The 20,735-nt window shown below is 38.0% G+C and overlaps 3 protein-coding genes across 4 annotated transcripts; 2 read left to right on the top strand and 1 right to left on the bottom strand.

Moving 5' to 3' along the window:
* Window positions 1-2,227, bottom strand: crybb1l3 (crystallin, beta B1, like 3). Its single transcript, XM_051665034.1, is given in 6 exon segments — window positions 1-376; window positions 485-627; window positions 746-878; window positions 1,902-1,964; window positions 1,966-2,018; window positions 2,162-2,227. Coding segments are annotated over 6 exon segments (627 nt in total). The 3' UTR covers window positions 1-207.
* A 2,388-nt stretch (window positions 2,228-4,615) lies between these two features.
* On the top strand, window positions 4,616-7,845 carry cryba1a (crystallin, beta A1a). Of its 2 annotated transcripts, none has more exons than XM_051665032.1 (6): window positions 4,616-4,713; window positions 5,378-5,444; window positions 5,567-5,685; window positions 6,462-6,603; window positions 6,700-6,842; window positions 7,186-7,845. In XM_051665032.1, the coding sequence occupies exons 1-6, from the start codon at window positions 4,631-4,633 to the stop codon at window positions 7,331-7,333; spliced, it is 702 nt and encodes a 233-aa protein (XP_051520992.1). In that variant the 5' UTR covers window positions 4,616-4,630; the 3' UTR covers window positions 7,334-7,845. The 2 variants fall into 2 exon arrangements, with proteins under 2 accessions (XP_051520992.1, XP_051520993.1); XM_051665033.1 differs by having other exon boundaries at window positions 4,658-4,722.
* A 1,408-nt stretch (window positions 7,846-9,253) lies between these two features.
* Window positions 9,254-19,668, top strand: dhrs13a.3 (dehydrogenase/reductase (SDR family) member 13a, duplicate 3). Its single transcript, XM_051665031.1, has 5 exons — window positions 9,254-9,494; window positions 13,168-13,286; window positions 13,381-13,504; window positions 13,759-14,085; window positions 15,419-19,668. Exons 1-5 carry the CDS (start codon window positions 9,332-9,334, stop codon window positions 15,676-15,678), a joined length of 993 nt encoding a protein of 330 aa, XP_051520991.1. The 5' UTR covers window positions 9,254-9,331; the 3' UTR covers window positions 15,679-19,668.
* Window positions 19,669-20,735: the final 1,067 nt, after the last annotated feature.

Raw genomic sequence — 20,735 nt, 5'->3', positions numbered from 1 at the left:
ACTCAAGAAACTGAAAAGATTCTGCAACCAGTGGTATGAATGTGCACACATATTATTATGCTAGCAGAGTTTATCATCACAATAGTCAGTGTCTGTTCTGATTATCTCAGCTGATGATCCCCTTATGGTGAGAGATGATTTTACATTCCATCGAGCTTTCACTGCAGGACCCTGCTGTGTCCATATGTCCATGCCGTGTGTCATTGCCTATGCTGTTATCTCGAAGCAACCTCTGTGATGCGTCTGCATGTCCCTCACTCTACGCACCGACTGGATCTGGGGGTGATTGGCCCCCCATTCGTTCCAGTGCTTATAGAGTCCAAACTCAAACAGGTACTGGTATCCACGATAGCCAGGGTACTGGTATCCAACCCACCTGGATATGGAAGTAACATACATTAATTCTTGAGAGATCATTTAATAGCTGGATAATCATCTTCAAACTGGACACTGGCAATAATACAAGGGATGCTAAATCGCTTACGTTACACCATTCACTTGGATGCTGGCAATTCTGTCCTGGAAGCCATAACACCACAAACTTGGGAAGTCCTCATCGCAAACCTCCATCTTACGGCCATCAAAGTTCACACACTCGTACAGACAGATCTTATGGTCCTGTGGGTCCTACAAGGAGAAAGCACACAGAATTGTTGTCTTTCATAGTTTCCATGGTCCTCCTTTAAAGCAATAATCAAAGTCCTTGAATTAATTGTTCATGGTTAGTGATAAAATGTTAACTCACCATTCGAACTGGCCGGACAGACATGAGACGATCACAACGATAGCTGTTGGACCAAGTGTCCCAGCGAGGGTATTTGCCCCTCTCCAGCATGAACATCTCACCACTCATGTTCAGTTGCTCATAACCTACCCATCTGCAAGGTAGTTCAGAATACACAATGGTCTGTTTATTTTTTCATTTACTGTACTTTATTATTAAACAACAGACAGAAGAAATTGTATATTTAAAACTCAGATGTTATGATTAACACAGCTAGCTTTAAAGTACATATTTGATCACAGTTGGCACGACAAGTGTTAATAGTCCCCAATAAATCTACTTCAGTTACACTTAGGTTGGTCTGCTTCACTAAAAGTAAGTTTTTAGGACATTTATGATTTTTAATTAACTTCTTCAGATGTCCCTTTTACATCTACAGTTTACAGTAACACTTTACAATGAGGTTCCATTCGTTAACATTAGTTAATGCATTAGGTATCACGAACTAACAATAAACAATATTTTATTTATTTTTTTACAGCTTTTATTAATCTTTGTTAATGCTAGTTAATAAAAATACAATTGTTAATTGTTAGTTCATGTTAATTCATAGTGCATTAACAAATGTTAACACAGATAACTTGATTTTGAAAATGTATTACTACATGTTGAAATTAACATGAATCAGGATTAATAAAAAGCTGTAACTAATGTTGTTAACTAAAGCTGAAGTATGTAATTTCTGCAACACTTGCGCCACAGAATGGAATTGCAAAAATAAACAATGTTTTCAAAACATCTTTCTGAATACGCCCCTCTCATACGCAGATGTTCAAACCGTCAGATAGTCCCGCCCCCAACTTCTGTCACTGGTTGAGTAATGTTGTTGGGGCAGGTCTAAGTGAGTTGCTCAAAACTAACACAGGAATTTTATAGTGCCAGAAACACAGTGTTTTTTGAGAAAATTAACATATGAATGGCTTACTTATAGTTGTCTCTGCATATTAAGCTGGGATAGAAAAAAGTATTTTAACACTGAAAAAAGTTACATCAGCTTTAACAAATAGAACCTTACTGTAAGTGATACCCATTTTACATTTAAATTACATCATAACATTTTCCATTTTTTTTTCTTTATTAATATAGCATGTAATTTGTTAGATCATTCCATACTTACAGCCCACACTCCACTCTAATGGAGCCCACATGTTTCAGCCCCTTCTCACAGACGTTACGACACTCCACTCAGCTCCATCATTCGCCCTTGGAAATTCTCGTTCTCAAACAGACATATCTGATCAAAGGATTTACACATGACCACATCTAATCAAACAAATGCATCTTGAACTTTACCAGTCTGTTTCATATATGTTTTAATATTTCCTTAATAGAGTAATGAGAATTTTTTAAGTGCTTAATGAAATATATTTCACCTACTCTGTGGGAACTCATTCCCGTGGCATTGCGACTCCCCATGCTTCCCTGTACAGCAGTATGTGACATGACTGGAGCTGTTACCAAACAGAGAGGTGGAGAAAAAAAGAAAAAAAAATTCAAGCTTCAATAAAAGATCTAATCATGATTCAGTAAAGATTTAAGTTCTGTGTAGGACAACAGAACCTTGGAAAAGCTAAATTCAATGAACAACTAAACATTTAGTAGCTGACATTGTTACAGTTCTGAAAGACTTCAATAGCTACCTCTAAATAGCTTCTAAATAACCTCTTGCTACACATTTAACAGAACACATCTGAAGACATTTTAACGTCAGGCATGTGACATTACCAGACTTTCCATTTATAAAAAAAATCTACTTCACTCAAATCAGTGAAGTCTGGAGCAGACTAAATCTATATACAGGATACTCCAGTCGCTTCAAATCTATAAAAAAGTATTTATATACTCTATATCTATATACGCTCCAAACAATCAAGGTTTATTCCAGCTTGTTTAAAGAGTGAGATTTCTACTCAGTAAGGGCCTGAAGAGCTCCCCAAAACTTTGCAGTCAGGCGCAAAACAATGTAAGAGGAGTGCTGGCAGAGGAAAGGATGCCAAGACCTGAATATACTAGGGTTCGGGCTTTGGATGGGATATATATATATATATATATATATATATATATATATATATATATATATATATATATATACACATATATCTCCCTAGTTGTACTTCTAGGGCAGAACAAGGCCAGGCTATTGGATAAAGTGATGGCCGTTTGGAGTGCAGGCTTATCGATGTGACCCTGCTGATGTTGCTCATTGCTTTGTTGCAAGCTTTGGATGGATGTCTGATGTCTATCTCCATCAGCAAAAAATGTGTGGAACTCTACTCTCTTCAGCTCTCTCTCTCTCTCTCTCTCTCTCTCTCTCACACACTCATTCACACTCTGTAACACAGTTAGTAATATGCTGACCTCAGTAGACTGGCAACAGACCTCTCCATTGAGAGAAATAGGGAGACTTGTTGTTGTATACAAACTGTAAAAAAAAAAAAAAGAAAAAAAGCCACCCACTTTAGTTTAAAAGGATAGTTCACCCCAAAATAAAAAGTCTCTCATCATTTATTCACCCTCATGGTGTCCCAGATGTGTATGACCTTCTTTCATCTGCAGAACAAAAACAACGATTTTTAGAAAAATATCTGCTCTGGTGGTCCTTTCAATGCGAGTGAATGGTGACCAGACCTTTGAAGCTCCAAAAATCACATAAAGGTCACAGCAAAGTAATCTTTAAGACTCCAGTGGTTAAATCCATATCTTCAGAAGCAAAATGATAGGAGTGGGTGAGAAACAGATCCATATTTAAGTTATTATTTACTATAAATCTCATTTTGAAAGTGAAAGTTGAGATTTATGGTAAAAAAAAAAAAAAAAGGATTAATTACTGATGAAGAAAATAACTCTGATAACTTATAAAATTGAGTTAAAATGACAGAAATGAAACAAAGATGTTGTTATAATGATAAATTGTTTTTACAGTGTGTTGTGTGAAACTTCAGCAGTTTTCTAGGTGGTTACAGTTATATCCTGACAAGTGCTCATTTAAACTGCACTGTAAAATTGCTCCTTAAACATTAAACAGCATGCACCATTACCCTACATAGCCTAAATGTAAGTGCAACAGTGAAAAAGAATATAGACAAAACCAAACAAATCACTTACAGCAATTAATTTAAGATTTACAGTCCTAAACATGTGCCATATTGTTACTTACCTGAGCTCAATTTATACCTGTGGGTATAAAGGCTTAACTTACTGTTTTTTTATTTACTTGAATGACAAGTCATATTTTCATTTCACTTAGTCATGCTCTTCCTATAGCAACACTGGGCCCAAACCATGCAGTCTGCTTTGCATAAACTCAAAGAAGTGGGCAGGACATGGATGTTGAATGGATGTGCTTGTAAAGTGCTGTGTGTGTATGCATATGTGAGGGACAGCATGTGTGCGAGTATGTAAAGGCAGGTGTAAATGGATAGTTTAAACACTTTGTACCTATCACTGCGGTGAAAGCAGAAGTGTCTAAGGCAGCCATGGGTTTTTAATGAGAGATGTTTGTCAGAGTGGATTTCTTAAGAGCTGAGGTTCCTTGTGTATTTAGGGATACATTCAAGCTGTTTTAGTAGTTGCAATTATCTTTTTTCAAACATTTTAGAGAATAAACGTGGAGCTAAGAATTGCAGTTGTGGTAGTGCTTTACGAAGGCTTATGGAATAAAAGCATGCATGGAATCAATGTGCCTGGCATCCACTCCACTAGCAGTTGCCAGTAGGCACGATGCCTTCCTGGCTATGGCAGATGTTATTGTGAGCTGGGTAAAGCCAAAGGCTCAGTCCAAAACAATGAGGCCTGGGGCAAAGTGCTGACTCCTACCTGCCCTGTGGCCAATCTTCCCATTCTGCCATGCTACATATAAATAGAGCCCTTAGTCGGAGGTCTGGAGACCGTTGTGTGGAGCCCCTGAACGCTTACAGCTATTTTTTTGGGTAGGTCAGGTAAGCCCTCCATGTTAGTCCTTTCATTTGTTAAGTCATTTTCCATTTAGTGTGCTTTGCCGATCTGTAAAACTCCGGGGGAGAGGCACCCGATCACACAAACACCACTGAGAACAAAACAAACATAGCAATCTTATGAGCAGGCATTGACATTTCAAGAAACTAAATGTAAAACAACACACCACACATCAAAATACTTTACATTAGAATGCTTTGGGTAACAACTGATATCAGTTCTCTTCAATACATTGAATAAGAGGTCTGTAAAATTGTACTAATGCTTCTGGGCTAAATCTGATATTTTATGCAGTTGCTGATATAATCTATACAGTTTGTAATTTCTCATATTTGCAGTGGGTAAAGCTTTTAGATCCAATGTGCATAAGCCATAAATTTGTTTTTTTCTCTTCATCTAAGTAGGTGCTTTGCTGTTTGGCCTTACTCTGTAATGTTTGGATTATGTACTCTAAATCAGCGAGAGAATCAGTGTGATTTATTTTTTTATTTTATTCATTTATTAGAGCAAAAATGACATTTCAATTACATTTGTCAGCACCTTTGGTAACTAACTTGTTCCTCGGCCGCAGGCTGTTTGTACAGTTTCATATATTATATATATAAAAATATTCTTCAATTGCATATTTGCGTTCTTCAGGTCTATCAGAATTCAGATATCTTTAAGGATGGCTCTGACTAATCCCATGCCAGTGGGGCCATGGAAGGCAAGTAAATACTTGATGGCTAGTGATAATGCCAACCTCAATACAAAGTGTTGAAATCTCACGTTAATAAGAATGCTTTCAAGTATGTCAAAGCCAACAGTTGTTTCTGTGAACATATGTAGCTCACAGTCTACGACCAGGAGAACTTCCAAGGCAAGCGCATGGAGTTCACCTCAGCCTGTCAGAACATCATGGAATGTGGCATGGACAGTGTCCGCTCAGTGAAGGTGGAGTGTGGCGCGTAAGTTACACAAATACACACAAAGACATGCACAGATTCCTATACCTCGCATAGTCTTAAAGAATGAAATGAAAATGGGAGTTTTGTGGCTAGTAATCCATGTCAATTAGCTTTGAAGCCATGTATATGGTAGTGCACTTCTAAAAGTTCCTAAAATATCCTAAAATAAAATATACGCTTCTCTCTTTTCCTGGAAAACTGACCAAAAATAGCAATGATTCAACTTGCATGACACTGATTTTTGTCTGATCAAATGCTCTCTAGAATGAGAGTCCCTCTCCCTAATACCACCTGCAACCGACTAGCAAATAGAAAAACATGGTTCATGGCTGTGATGTAAACTAAAGCCTATTGGCTTTTTGAAAAAAATGTTTGATATGTCCAACCCAAACTTCCATTTACAATTGGAAATACGTCAACACAGGACTGAAAACTGCGCTTGTCAAGTGATTTCAATGGGTCTTTAAAGGGACAGTTCACCCTTTACTAACCTTCATCTCATTCCAAACCCATATAACTTTCTTATGTAGAACTCAGTAGGAGATCTTATGCTAAATGTTAGCCTCAGACACCATTCACTTTCACTGTATGTAAAAAAATGCAGTGAAAGTGAATGGTGACTGAGGCTATCAGTCCCTAACATTCTGCCTTACATCTCCTTTAGAGTTCCATTAAACAAAGCCATACAAGTTTAGAACAACATGAGAGTAAATGATGACAGGTTTCCTATCCCTTATAGCTCTCTAACTCCCGAGTGTATGTGTCCATTTGAACAGCTGGTTGGGCTTTGAACACTCCAGCTTCTGTGGGCAGCAGTTCATCTTGGAGAGAGGAAACTACCCTCGCTGGGAGTCTTGGAGTGGCAGCAATGCCTACCACATCGAGAGGCTAACGTCCTTCCGCCCAATCTGCTCTGCTGTGAGTCTAAAAATATGTTGACTTACAACAGTGTGGTTACTGTGCAACAGTCTATTTAAATTAATATTCTCTCTCCAAATGTTATGATCTGCACAGAACCATAAGGAGTCCAAGATTACTGTTTTTGAGCGGGAGAACTTCATCGGACACCAGTGGGAGATAACCGATGACTACCCCTCCCTCCAGGCCATGGGCTGGCCCACAAATGAGATCGGGTCAATGCAGGTGCAAAGTGGGGCGTGAGTACCATTCTTTTGTCTCTTTACACCATAGCTTCATGTGATATAATGTATGTGTGTATGTATGTATGCGTGTCTGTACGTATGTGTATAATAATTTTTTTTTTTTTATTATTATCTATGTCTTGCTGCTGTTTTTGTATTGTTGTTGTATTGTTTGTACACTGGAAGCTCCTGTCACCAAGACAAATTCCTTGTATGTGTAAGCATACTTGGCAATAAAGCTCATTCTGATTCTGATTCTGATAACAATTCAGTACTTGTATGCAAGTTGAGTGATACTGGAAATATTAATTTGGGAATCTCATTTTGCATTTGTAATGTATTCTCTCACTGCCTGTAGCTGGGTTTGTTACCAGTACCCCGGCTACCGTGGTTACCAGTACATCCTGGAGTGTGACCACCATGGTGGCGAGTACAAACACTACAGGGAGTGGGGCTCCCACGCTCAGACATTCCAGGTGCAGTCCCTCCGCCGAGTTCAGCAGTGAGAGCAGCCTGCCCACCTCCCTTCCTCCCTACCCCAACTCCTCCTCTTCCTCCACCCCCTCCTCACCTCCACCTCTTTACTCTGACACCGTCAAGCCCAGCTAGACCTGACAGAGCACAGACAGAACGTCTGGTGCATTCTGCAAATGTTCACAGCACTTTCTTCTTTTTCCATGCCATCGATTGAAAGAAAAGAGCGAGAAGAAGAACTCAAGCAGACTGATTCTGTGGGTGGCGCAGTGATGTGACCCAAGCTTTGCTACTCATCACTGTCATGCAGTCTGTGCAAAAGAGATCAATAAAGGGCACAAGTATGACCCCCCCCCCCCAAAAAAAACACTGTGATTGTTTGCTTGATATTGAAGCTGTGACCCAAATGTTATGTCACAAAATAGTACTTAGATGCAGAGAACATAAAAACATTTACCATCTATTCCACAGCTATTTTTATCACTGTAAAATTATAATAAATGAATATGGGATCTTCTTCAAATGGTGTAAGAAGCTTTCAGAATCTTTCTGTCATTTTTGTTTTGTTTTGATAACAGTGGTGGCAAAAACTAAGCTAGTTTTTTAGTAGTAGTGTTTTATTATAAACTACCTCAGTTCAACCTCATTTTTTTTTAACAAAATGAAATTAATAAAAATTAATTTAGATTTTATTTTAATTTTATTTGGTTTAAGATGACCAAAGTCTTTCTAGCAATCAGTCTACTGGCAGTCATCTTTGGAACGCTCTCGGGTAGCTATTTTTCTATGTAAATATGCGGCTTACAAGAGCAGCTTCTATCTACTTGAATGGGGAAAGACCGAAATCTCCAAAACGGTTGGTCAAGATTATGATCAAAGAACATATTTCAAATCAGCAGTAAAATCTGACAACGCTGGAATCATAAAATGTGCTTCTTTACCTCAGATTACGGTTAAAAAATGCAATTTTCCCAGCTTGTATAGTTAATGCGCACGCGCATTCTCGAGTTGATTGACAGGCGATGTCTGGATCTAAAAGGTGATTGGCTCTTTTACCTGTAAGGAGGGACTTCCTTTCTACATCAGTTGACAGTTGGGCGTTCCAAAGAGCGCAACAGTGCCCGCCCACTTTTTCATCTGTCTTGGTTCCGGTATTTTCCACATTAATTTCTTCCATAGACTTTATGTAAAATCCTTCGGATGGCTTCAACGGAAGCATATACCATCAATGAACAACCTCGGAGCTCATGGTAGCTCTGTCTTTAAAGGTTTTTAAATTATTGTTGAAAATGAATTCCTCCATGGGATAAATGAATGGGATTTTAACTTCCGGATCAAGACTGCTGACCTCTATTTCTCCCATTAATTTTAATAGAAATGGCCCGTCTCTGCTAAATACTCTCTGAGATTACTCAATTAAATAGTATGGAATTTTGATATGAAATTTAAATGCGTAAATCTTAAATTTATTATTATTATTATTATTATTATTATTATTTAAATTTAAGCAATAACTCCAACTATGGTATTTTGACAGAAACGATTGGTTGCCAGGGTAATGTTTTTGTAGGAGTAAGATAGCGTGAAATGTAAATAAAAGAGGACGAAAAGATTTTTTATGCATCTTCGTTCAATCAAAATACAATCAAAGGGAAGTATACATTTGCCATGTGTTCATATTAATTACATCATAAAAAAGGCTAAGAGCTGTTGTTATCTTCTATAGCCTACAGATGTTCATTTCTGACAGGCATCTACATGTGGTGTACTATTAGAACATATATGTTTGTATGTGTCTTTCTTTCTTTCGTGGAACACAAAAGGAGATTTTAGGCAGAATGTTAAGTTTTTGTTAATTAAAGTTGCTAAGAAAGTGAATGGCGCTTGGAAACAATATAAAGAAGAGTAACTGCGCCATCTAGTGGTTGGTAGCAGTAAGCGAGAATGGAAGCCCGGAAGTAGTTGCAGGCTGTTACGAAAGCGTAAAAAAGCTGTCATATGCGAGAATTGTGTTCTCGTAAACTTTCAAAATGTCTAACATCACCTGTTTGATGCTCTCCAGCGAGATGTCTTTCCTGTTGACAGTGCTGGCCGCTGGGCTCGCTGCATACTCATTGATTTATTACTGTTTGTTCAAAGGAGCCCGATTTAAGAGCAATCTGTCGTTAAAGGGGAAGACAGCAATTGTTACAGGTTTGATTATATTTTTAAATGTTTGCTTTTATATAAATAAGAACTCAACTACACATACACTTTCCATTTAACCCTTGTGCGTCAATAATAATAAAAAAGTTACTCAAGGACATTTGAAGTTACTCAAAGGTCCTTAGAGGACAAAAATGTCCGCGTCAAAAAACTGCCGTAATAATATTATATATTAATATTATTTTCCACTTTCAATGAGTACATTTTTTAACCAGCATCAGTCTTGATCATAACTACCAAATATTAATTCATTTTAAGGATTTTAAACCTTTAAATGCCGGTTTGTTTACATAATGCCACTTGTTTTTTACACACACACAAATTTCTCAATACACACATACAAAACACACTCTGACATCCATATCAACACACCCACACAATTTTAGGTGCATTATTTATTTAATTGGCCTGCAGTGCTCTATAATACAGTAACAGAAAATAGGAAAAAAAGCATGTAATTGCTCCATAGGCTAAACATGAGAAAAATGGTGCCATCTAGTGGAAAATATTAAAAATTTACATTTTGAAGCCAGGGCTCCAGAATGAAAGCACAATATCATAGAATTCATGATTTTACGCTTTAATCGCACTGGGATCAAATATTGCAGTTTTAATGGGTTTCAGTGGACATTTTTGTCCTTAAGGTCCTGAGTGTAACTATGTACACAGTTTATTATAGATGTATAATAGGAACTGAGGTTGAAATATAAAAATTCCCCCAAAATACACATCTTTGGCAAAATTTATGCAGTTGGCATTAACACAAAATGTATTTTTGTTTTCAAAATGATTAAAAAAAAAAAAATACATATATATATATCCCTAAGGTCGCACAAGGGTTAATCAGAATTTTTCAAACATTTTGATGCCAAGGACCCCCAAATATGAGAGAGACACTTTTCATAAATAGTATAAAACCACCTACATATTTTCATGTATAAAGACCCATTTATACTCAGTGAGAAAAACGAAGAAGTAACGGTGATATTTAAAAAAAAAAAATGTTGTTTGCTAGATGAAAGTATTGGCCTTTATTGTAATTGTATTAAAGCCAAAATAAATGATTAGAATATTATCTAGAATATATCTAGGCCTACTTTGGATTAAGATGACAACATATCTTGTTCTACCCACATTTAATGTTAGATGTTAAACCTGAAACAAAATATTTTCAGCCGTTCAGAAGTATTTTTTATATTTCGTTTCACAATAAATATTGTTTCAAAGCAGTTTACAAAGAATATTGTTTTACAACCCCAAGCAAGTAAGCTGTAGGTGACAGTGAGTGGCAAGGAAAAACTCCCTAGAAAAATACAACACAAGTAGAAACTATTCTTGAATGTGTACAGTGCATCTGGAAAGTATTCACAGCGCTTCACTTTTTCCACATTTTGTTATGTTACAGCCTTATTCCAAAATTGATTAAATTAATTATTTTCCTCAAAATTCTACAAACAATACCCCATAATGACAACGTGAAAGAAGTTTGTTTGAAATCTTTGCAAATTTATTAAAAATAAAAAACGAAAACAATCACATGTACATAAGTATTCACAGCCTTTGCCATGACACTCAAAATTGAGCTCAGGTGCATCCTGTTTCCACTGATCATCCTTGAGACGTTTCTACAACTTGATTGGAGTCCACCTGTGGTAAATTCAGTTGATTGGACATGATTTGGAAAGGCACACACCTGTCTATATAAGGTCCCACTGTTAACAGTGCATGTCAGAGCAAAAACCAAGCCATGAAGTCCAAGGGATTGCCTGTAGACCTCCGAGACAGGATTGTATGGAGACACAGATCTGGGGAAGGGTACAGAAAAATTTCTGCAGCACTGAATGTCCCAATGAGCACAGTGGCCTCCATCATCCGTTTGGAACCACCAGGACTCTTCCTAGAGCTGGCCGCCTGGCCAAACTGAATGATCTGGGGTGAAGGGCCTTAGTCAGGGAGGTGACCAAGAACCCAATGGTCACTCTGACAGAGCTCCAGCATTTCTCTGTGGAGAGAGGAGAACCTTCCAGAAGAACAACCATCTCTGCAGCACTCCACCAATCAGGCCTGTATGGTAGAGTGGCCAGACGGAAGCCACTCCTCAGTAAAAGGCACATGACAGCCTGCCTGGAGTTTGCCAAAAGGCACCTGAAGGACTCTCAGATCATGAGAAACAAAGATTGAACTCTTTGGCCTAAATGGCAAGCGTCATGCCTGGAGGAAACCAGGCACCGCTCATCACCTGGCCAATACCATCCCTACAGTGAAGCATGGTGGTGGCAGCATCATGCTGTGGGGATGTTTTTCAGCTGCAGGAACTGGGAGACTAGTCAGGATCGAGGGAAAGATGAATGCAGCAATGTACAGAGACATCCTTGATGAAAACCTGCTCCAGAGCGCTCTGGACCTCAGACTGGGGTGAAGGTTCATCTTCCAATAGGACAACGATCCTAAGCACACAGCCAAGATAACAAAGGAGTGGCTCCGGGACAACTCTGTGAATGTCCTTGAGTGGCCCAGCCAGAGCCCAGACTTGAACCCGATTGAACATCTCTGGAGAGATCTGAAAATGGCTGTGCTCTCCATCCAACCTGATGGAGCTTGAGAGGTCCTGCAAAGAAGAATGGGAGAAACTGCCCAAAAATAGGTGTGCCAAGCTTGTAGCATCATACTCAAAAAGACTTGAGGCTGTAATTGGTGCCAAAGGTGCTTCAACAAAGTGTTGAGCAAAGACTGTGAATACTTATGTACATTGATTTTGTTTCGTTTTTTTATTTTTAATAAATTTGCGAAGATTTCAAACATCTTTCACGTTGTCATTATGGGATATTGTTTGTAGAATTGAGGAAAATAATTTAATCCATTTTGGAATAAGGCTGTAACATAAAATGTGGAAAAAGTGAAGCGCTGTGAATACTTACGGATGCACTGTACATTGCAACAAATGAGAAACACGATCACAAAACTATATGCAGATTTTTAAATGTTATTTCAGCAGGTGTCAATAGATTTGTCAATTTAATCTTATGATTTCCAACCAGCCTTTAGAAAGCAGAATAAAAACGGTAATAATATTACATTTTATACACTTTTTTTTTTTTCTGAAATCTTCTGCCTCTTAGCAGACCCCAGTTTCAAAACCCCTGCATTAGATCATGATATGCTCACTGTCTATTGTCAAGTGATGGATAAATGTGTATACAGTGGGCGACCAGTCAAAATTCTGGACACGGCTGACTTACTGAATGTATGTTTAATCTAAAAGCTTATGCTGAATTCTTGAAATTAGTTGTGTAGGCAAAATACTGTATATATTTTTCTATGTATTTCTTAACTAAAAGCATAAATATTCTTTTAAGACTGCTGAAAAAGCATTTATGAGTGGCTACTTGCTGTCTGGGGGCCTGATTTTCAGTTAGGCCTAAATTTTTGTAATTAAACTGCTTAATTGAGGACTTTAAGACATTGAAGACATTACAGCTTAATTTTCTGTAAAGCTGCATTGAAACAATGTGTATTGTAAAAAGCACTCTACAAATAAAAATAAAATGACAACTGTGCAATTTCAGTTATTTAATGGTTTTGGCATTTTTACTGTTGTGTTTAGTTATACAGGGTTAGAAATGTTATTTCAGTAAATCTGATCTCTGTTATATGTATGTAGGGAGTAACACTGGCATTGGCAAAACCACAGCTATGGATCTGGCCAAGAGAGGAGCCAGAGTGATCCTTGCCTGCCGAAACCATCAGAGAGCTGAAGCTGCAGTGTATGACATAAGAAGGGTAAACTCATGCATTGACCACACTTCCTTTATTGGCATGTAATAGAAGTCTAAAGAGTCTAATAGAAAGATCTTCTCTGCCCTGTTTCTCCCAGGAGAGCGGGAACTCTGAGGTGCTGTACATGCATTTGGATTTGGCCAGTTTGAAGTCTGTGCGCAATTTTGCTGAGACTTTTCTGAAGAGTGAGCCAAGACTTGACTTGCTCATCAATAATGCAGGTAACCAAATCTGTTAAACACCAGACAATACCAGTAATAATTAAGAAGATAGATCACCCCAAATTGAAAATGTTGTCATCATTTACTCACCCTAATGTTGTTCCATACCTAAATGACTTTTTTCTTCCATAGAATGCAAAAAAAGATGTTAGGCACAATGCTAGTCAACTAGTCAGTCACCATTCAAACCCTTTAAGGAATTTTACTGTATGGGGCCAAGAAAATGTATGGGAAATTGCCTGTTTTATTCCTAGGTCTTATCGGATCAGGCAGAACAGAAGATGGTTTTGGCATGGCGTTTGGCGTGAACCACCTGGGTCACTTTTTGCTGACCCTGTTGCTGTTGGATCGTCTAAAGGAGTCAGAGCACAGCCGTGTAGTCAACGTGTCTGCCTTGCTTCATCGGCTGGGGTCTATTGATTTCAACCTCCTCAAAACGCACAAGGATCTGGTAACGGGCCAATCATACTGGCACTCGTTCAGAGCCTACTGCCACAGCAAATTGTGTAATGTGCTTTTTACACGAGAGCTTGCAAGCCGCTTGGAGGGGACCAGTGTCACCTGCTATTGTCTGCATCCAGGTCAGTGATCCCTTATTTGTTGTGTATAGGAAAGTGTTTTTCTATATATTCAAGGAATAGTTCTATCATCATTTACTCACCTTCATGTTATTCCAAATCCCTATGACTCTCTCTCTTTTGTGGAACACATATCCTGACTTTTTACCAAATAAAGAAGTTTAAAGGTGACTGGGGCTGTCAAGCTCCAAAATGAAACAAAATCTATCATAAAAATATAATATAAGTGATTCTTGGAATTGGCTTACATAGGCTTTATGTGATGAACAGACCAAATTTTAAGTAGTTATTCTCTGAAAATCTTCAGCTATGCTGTGACTCTTATCCCGAGCGACCCCGCGTCCTTCTACGCGGACGTTGTGTGTTGACTTTGCTATATACAATGCATAATTTAAATGAATTTAAACCGACTGATCTCAGTTCAGAAGACTCTGGGCTGTCAGTAAAGGGTTAAACGTTTGACGTCCGGAGTCATGTGGCAAAACAACATGGCACTGATCACAGCAGAATTTGTCTTTGGGAGAAACACCAACAAAATGACAACTTGTAAGAAACCTAATTACATTTTTACATTGAAACCTGTTTGAGTCAAAAGCTTAGAGTCTCTAGTTTCATCCGATATGCCATTTTTAAAATTTGAGTGATTTATCGCAAAATTGCACACTGTTAATCTTAATGAACACTATAGTGGACAATAGTGCTAGTTTTTCATTAGAAATCCTATATATTAAATGTGCATTATCACATTGAGAAAAAAAGAAGCTTTATATGGAGTTAGGATGAAAATAAGGTGCATTTCGAACTGTTCTGAGACCAGTGCAGACAGACAGCACACTGGAGATCAAGTCATTCACTAAATAGGGAGCAAGGAAGCATCCTATAGAAGGGAAATGGAAAATGCACACAGCAGTCACACTCAGGTCTGCAGAGATTAACAAAATATAGAACTATTGATGTCAACGATGCTTGGTCATGGGATAAGCAAGAGCCAATAGCATTTTGGTCAGTGGCAACAACGTGCCATTTTTTTATTCTATATGTCTCGTATCCCATTTCAGAACTTCAGCTGAAAGGAGTCTGTTCCTCACACTAAGATCTTTTATTTAGTTTTTCATTTTGAAGCTTGATTGCCTTAGTCTTCATTTACTTTCATTGTATGGAAAAGAGCGGCCAGGATATAATTAAAAAAAGTCCTCTTTTGTGTTGCACGTAAGAGAGAAAGTCATAGTGGTTTGGAACAGCATGAAGGTAAGTACATTTTGCATTTTCCTTTATGTATGAACTAACACTTGTAGTGTTTCTCGAATAGCTTTTCTTCATTTTATCATTCGTACAGGTGTAATATCCACTGAGATCGGACGGAACATGGGCTTGTTGGCGAAGCTGCTTTCTGTGCCCATGTCTAAGCTGTTTTTCCTGAGTCCTGAGGGAGGTGCACAAACCACACTTTACTGTGCTTTGCAAGAGGGTCTTGAGCCTCTGAGTGGAAAGTACTTCTCCTGCTGTGCTCTGCAGGGTGTTAGTAAGCTGGGACGGGATGATGCGCTGGCCAAGAAGCTTTGGGAAGTGAGTGAGAGGTTGTGTGGACTTCAGTGAAGGAGCTCATGCAAGTTTGTGGAATAATAGAACTGTAACTGAGGAAAGGAGAAACCAACAACAGCCTTATGAGTTTTAGCTGCTCAACTCTCTTTAGTGTTCTTCAGGTAATTCACTCGTGGTGTTACAGGTACAGTCTGTTTTAGGGGGCTCTTAAAAAATACTGTTGCCTTATAGGAACATGCTGAGATAGCAATATATGCATTGTTTGGGGAACAATTAACCACAGGATCCTTTAATGTATTTTTATCTGTTATGTTAATTGACATATCTGTGTGATTTGTGTGTGAACTGAATCTTCAAATTCATGCCAAAGTACAAGCAGAAAATGCTTACGGTCATCATCGGAAGCTTCTTTGCCTTATCATCAGGATGTAGTGTCTTTGTGGTTCACTGGGTGGCAGTAGCATGCCATACTTGGCTGTCTTCAACTGCTGGGCAACACAACCTGAGAAGTCTACAGAGACCTCTGTCAAGATGACAATCATTAGAATAAAGTAGGTTAGATTACACTGAGAATTGCAAAAGTAATTTCATGTAATATTAGAGTTTGCTTTTCCACTGAATGAAAATGGGCATCAGGGGCTACAGCCATTCAGTGTAGCAGGAGAACCAAAACGAGGGCTTGTTATAGACTATTACCCATATCTACGCATCTTCAACAGAACCCATTGCGGAAAGATCCTTTACTTCACGTGGTATTTGATTGTAACGTTTTGACATTATGTGTATAGACCTCACCCTTACATCCTATTCATTCTCTGACTTAAAAGTTGGTGTATACTGTCCAAGGAAAAGTTCACCCTCCCCCAAGAAAAGTTTTGTTGTTGTTCAAAACCTGTATGACTTTCTTTACTTCCGTGGAACGCAAAAGGAGATGTTAGGCAGAATGTTAGTCTCAGTCACCATTCACTTTCATTTAATTCATCTTTTTTTCACTACAATGAAAGTAATGGTCACTTGCTGCTTAACATCTCCTTTTGTGTTCCATAGAGGAACGTGGGTCATATGGATCTGAAACAACATGAGGATGAATGTATGATGTCAGAATTTTCAGTTTTGGGTGAACTATCCCTTTAATGCTACAAAGTGTTGAGGGAAACGAATGACTTGATCCAATGCAGTTCTTCCATTCTCTTTTTGTGTTGCCATCAGTGTGCCCTTATTCTGTTGTACCCGTATGGTATCACAGATCTTTTGTCTACAATGGTGTGACTAATATCATATTCAAAAGTGCATTCCTATGGGCATGTTACCTATCATTTTTCGCTAGAGGATTGAGACATTATGTATAGTGTTGTATCAGAACAGGCAGAAGGCCCATGCAGGGTGGTAAAGTTTAATAATAAAGTTTGTTCCACCTCTACATGAAGGATGTTTCTCAGTCTCCTCCATCTCTTGGTTCTCATGCACGGTGAGTCTGTAAGTACACCGTCCGGTTCGATTCGTTTTGTAGAAGCAAAACACATTGATGAGTGACGACAGGTGTTTACTTTGGACACACTCCGAGCTCTTTGGCACAGTACTTAACGACTGGATTAGTGCATCAATTAGCAATCACTGCATGGGAGGAGTCTGATTGATCGAGAGACTGCTGCTGCTAGGCTTGGCGAGGGCATGCTAGGGCATGTGAGGAAGCAGCTGTGTGTGTGTAAGTGTGCAGTGGCCAGCTGCTTGTGAATTAGTTCAAAGGACTAATTTCACTGCATGATGGCAAAATAAAACCAAATGCCCCTTGTTGACTTTGTAAAAACATTACAGACATACCTGGAACTGTCAGATGATTTCTGCGCCAGCCACTGTTTATTAAAGCTGAGGAGTGTAAATTTTGTTTTTAATGTTAATGTGCTAAGACAACTGTAAGGCACTTACAATGCAAGTGATTGGGGCATATTTTTTGGAGGATTTAAAGGCAGAAATATGAAGATAATAATTTTAGAAAATCACTTACATTAATTCTATTAAAACTCATGTATTATTAGTTTGAAGTATTATGATGTATTAAAGTTGTTTAAATTGTCATTTTTACAGTCGTTTTGGGGTTTGTTGACTACATTGTCATGGCAAGTTGTAAAATTGGCTATAACTTTACAAAGAAAAGGTTAGTAAGCAATTTCATCACACTAAAATCATGTTAACATGCATATTGTTTATGTGGCTGTACCTTTGAAACAATGAGGCCCCATTCACTTCCACTGAGGCAAGTTGTAACCCAGATTTTTGCTTTTTTTTTTTTTTAAGAAAGGAGTGTCAAATTTAATTTTTGTGGTAATCAGTATTGTCACAAATGCTGTTGATTGAGCTTAACTTGTATTGAGCATGGCTTAATATGCAAAGACAACTGTAACCATTCATAGTTTGATGTGGTGCTTTCGAAACATTTCTGTTTGTTTCAGTGTCATGACCAGTCGACACAGCAACAATGAGTGTGTTTACATGCACAGCAAAACACTGAAAAATAAGCTTTATTAAAAAAACACAACAACTTAAAAAACCCGTTGATGAGATTTGAAATCTTCGGATTTTCTGCTTTTGACATCAAAATGTAAAACACTTTGAATAATGCTGCATTCACGTTCTATCGGAATTACTGAAATTATGAGATTCCAACCTGGAGAATCTAGTGGGATCTGTTCATGTCCTCAAATCTCGTAAGTTATTTGTTTGTATGGGAACATTCATAAAACCAAAATATTTATCTCTACATTACTTCACCTCTTTATGTTTTTGCATAATGTTTAAGAACAAAGAAAGTACTCCAGGCAACAGCGGCATAATGACATGGCATATCAAACAGAAATATGAGTTCACTACCATTAAATGTTAAAGGAATCATTCACCCAAAAATGAATTTACTCACCTTCATGCCTAGATGCGTATTACTTTCTTCTGCAGAACACAAATTAAGATTTTTATAAGAATATCTCAGCTCTGTAGGTCCTCACAATGCAAGTGAATGGGTGCCAAAATGTTGATGCTCCTAAAAACAAATAAAGGCAGCATAAAAGTAATTCATAAGACTCCAGTGTTAAATCTATATCTTCAGAGTCCATTTTTGCTAGAAATTCTCCTCCCTGCCCAGTAGGGGGCATATGCATGATAATGTGAATCACCTAAAACACAAGAAGAAGAATATGAAAGTTAGTGGTCCATACATAAGTGATCATTCCTAAGCCCTATTCCCTTTGAAGACTTTACCATCCTTGGTGAGAGTTTTGGAGGGCTAAAAAGTGTGGGGCTCAAAAGATTGACCCCGAAAGTCATACGGGGTCATTCAAAACTCACTTTTTAAAGTCATTTTTATTGGACAATCTGTTTGAAGTAATCTAACAGCATGGCTATTATGATTGTTTTCCCTTTAAAGTGCCCTTCGGAGAGTGATTTATCCTGTTTGGAATGCAGGGAAAATGGAGATTGAGCAGGGAGGAGAATCTATAGTAAAAATTGACTTAATATCGATCTGTTTTGATCTCACCCACACCTATCATATTACTTCTGAAGACATAAATTTAACCACTGGAGTCATATAGATTACTTTTATGATGACATTATGTGAATTTTTGAGCTCCCATTCACTTGCATTGTATGGACCAAAAGAGCTGAGATATTCTTCTAAAAATCTTCATTTGTGATCAGCAGAAGAAAGTCATACACATCCGGGATGGTACGAGGGTTTTTGAATGAACTATTCCTTTAAGGCCACTGCCATTTTACATGACATCACGACTGTCAAGTTGGAGATTTTATAGAATTTAAAGTTAACAACTTGTAATTATGAGTTCTATGTAGAATTAAATGATTTTTACAAATCAGAATCTTGTAATTACGGTGATTCTGACATGACATGAACACACCATGAGTCGAAAGAACGCCAGTAAATTAGGCTAGTGTGCAGAAATCTACATGTGTTGATATACAGTATATGTATATTTTTTTGCTTAAACTGTTTATGACCTTAACCAATAAAGAAATGCTGTTTCGGGTTTTACACACATGTTGTTGGCTTATTAAGCATTATTGTAGTAATATTGCGGATGCAACATGTTTTTGGGAAACCTGTTTGAAAACAGTCATTTTTGCAATTCTGTTTGGTGGAGCAGAAATAACACTCTTTACCTTTCATTTTATTTCGCGAGTGTTTACTCTTCATAAACAATCATTAACTAATCAACAATTTGAATGCATAATGTTCTTAACTAATCATTAAATAAGTGAAATGTATTCTATCGCTCATCTCTAAACGACTGCTGTCACTGAGATTATTTCAATAGCTCAGTGTACAGCCGTATTAAACAATATATGTTTGGTTTTCAGTCAGTGGGTAGCAGGTGGTCAGGGGAGCAGCGATCTCCAGTCTCTGTCTGAGGGGAGCGAGAGAGACAAAGTGATGCTTGGTCTCACTTTAGAGTGAAACGTGAGGTGCGAGATGGGAGGAGGAGGTTTTGATCATGATGGTTGGTGACAACATTTTGGAGAGCCATTCAAATACAGGCTGCTTGTATCATAAGCAAAGCCTTCCTGTTTTTCCTTCTCACCCTCCCTGTGCGTAAATGCCATCTGAAGGCGGTAAATAGAATCATCCTCTGGGTCATGTTATTTCCACAGGTGCAATTAACACCCCATCTGCTAATCTGTGATTAGCAATGTTTACAAATATGCTGCGCATGCCGGAGACTGTCAGAAATGCAGCTCACACCTCTTAGTCCTTCTCTCTCTCGTCTGTCTTGCTCTCTGCTATTGTGCTGCTGGATTTGTAATTAAGGTTTTGTGGTGGGAGGTGGCAGAAGGAAACCAGACCCTTAAGAACACAGTAGGTGTTTGTGCACGAGAGCACTGTAAACTATACAAAGAATGGGTTATGGAATGAGACCACGCCACAAATTAGTCATTTCTTTTTATTTAAATATGTGTCCTAATTTACTCCTAGATATGATATGTTTTTCCAAATGTGGACATAATATGCTTTACATGCATGTTTATTTTTTCTTTCTAATACAATACTATTGTGTAAAAACAAGGCAGCAATGTATTGCTAATTCTTAAATATTCTTCTTTTC

Source organism: Myxocyprinus asiaticus, chromosome 31, assembly GCF_019703515.2.
Source record: "Myxocyprinus asiaticus isolate MX2 ecotype Aquarium Trade chromosome 31, UBuf_Myxa_2, whole genome shotgun sequence".
NCBI lineage: Eukaryota > Metazoa > Chordata > Actinopteri > Cypriniformes > Catostomidae > Myxocyprinus > Myxocyprinus asiaticus.
This window is presented reverse-complemented; position numbering and strand designations above follow the sequence as displayed.

Bases quoted from the DNA above. Each gene is read 5' to 3' on its own strand.
- cryba1a (XM_051665032.1), top strand. From the start codon at position 4,631: ATGCTACATATAAATAGAGCCCTTAGTCGGAGGTCTGGAGACCGTTGT. The intron at 5,445-5,566 runs GCAAGTAAATAC...GAACATATGTAG, and splicing joins TGCCAGTGGGGCCATGGAAG to CTCACAGTCTACGACCAGGA. The intron at 5,686-6,461 runs GTAAGTTACACA...CCATTTGAACAG, and splicing joins GTGAAGGTGGAGTGTGGCGC to CTGGTTGGGCTTTGAACACT.
- dhrs13a.3 (XM_051665031.1), top strand. From the start codon at position 9,332: ATGTCTAACATCACCTGTTTGATGCTCTCCAGCGAGATGTCTTTCCTG. The intron at 13,287-13,380 runs GTAAACTCATGC...TGTTTCTCCCAG, and splicing joins CAGTGTATGACATAAGAAGG to GAGAGCGGGAACTCTGAGGT. The intron at 14,086-15,418 runs GTCAGTGATCCC...TCATTCGTACAG, and splicing joins CTGCTATTGTCTGCATCCAG to GTGTAATATCCACTGAGATC.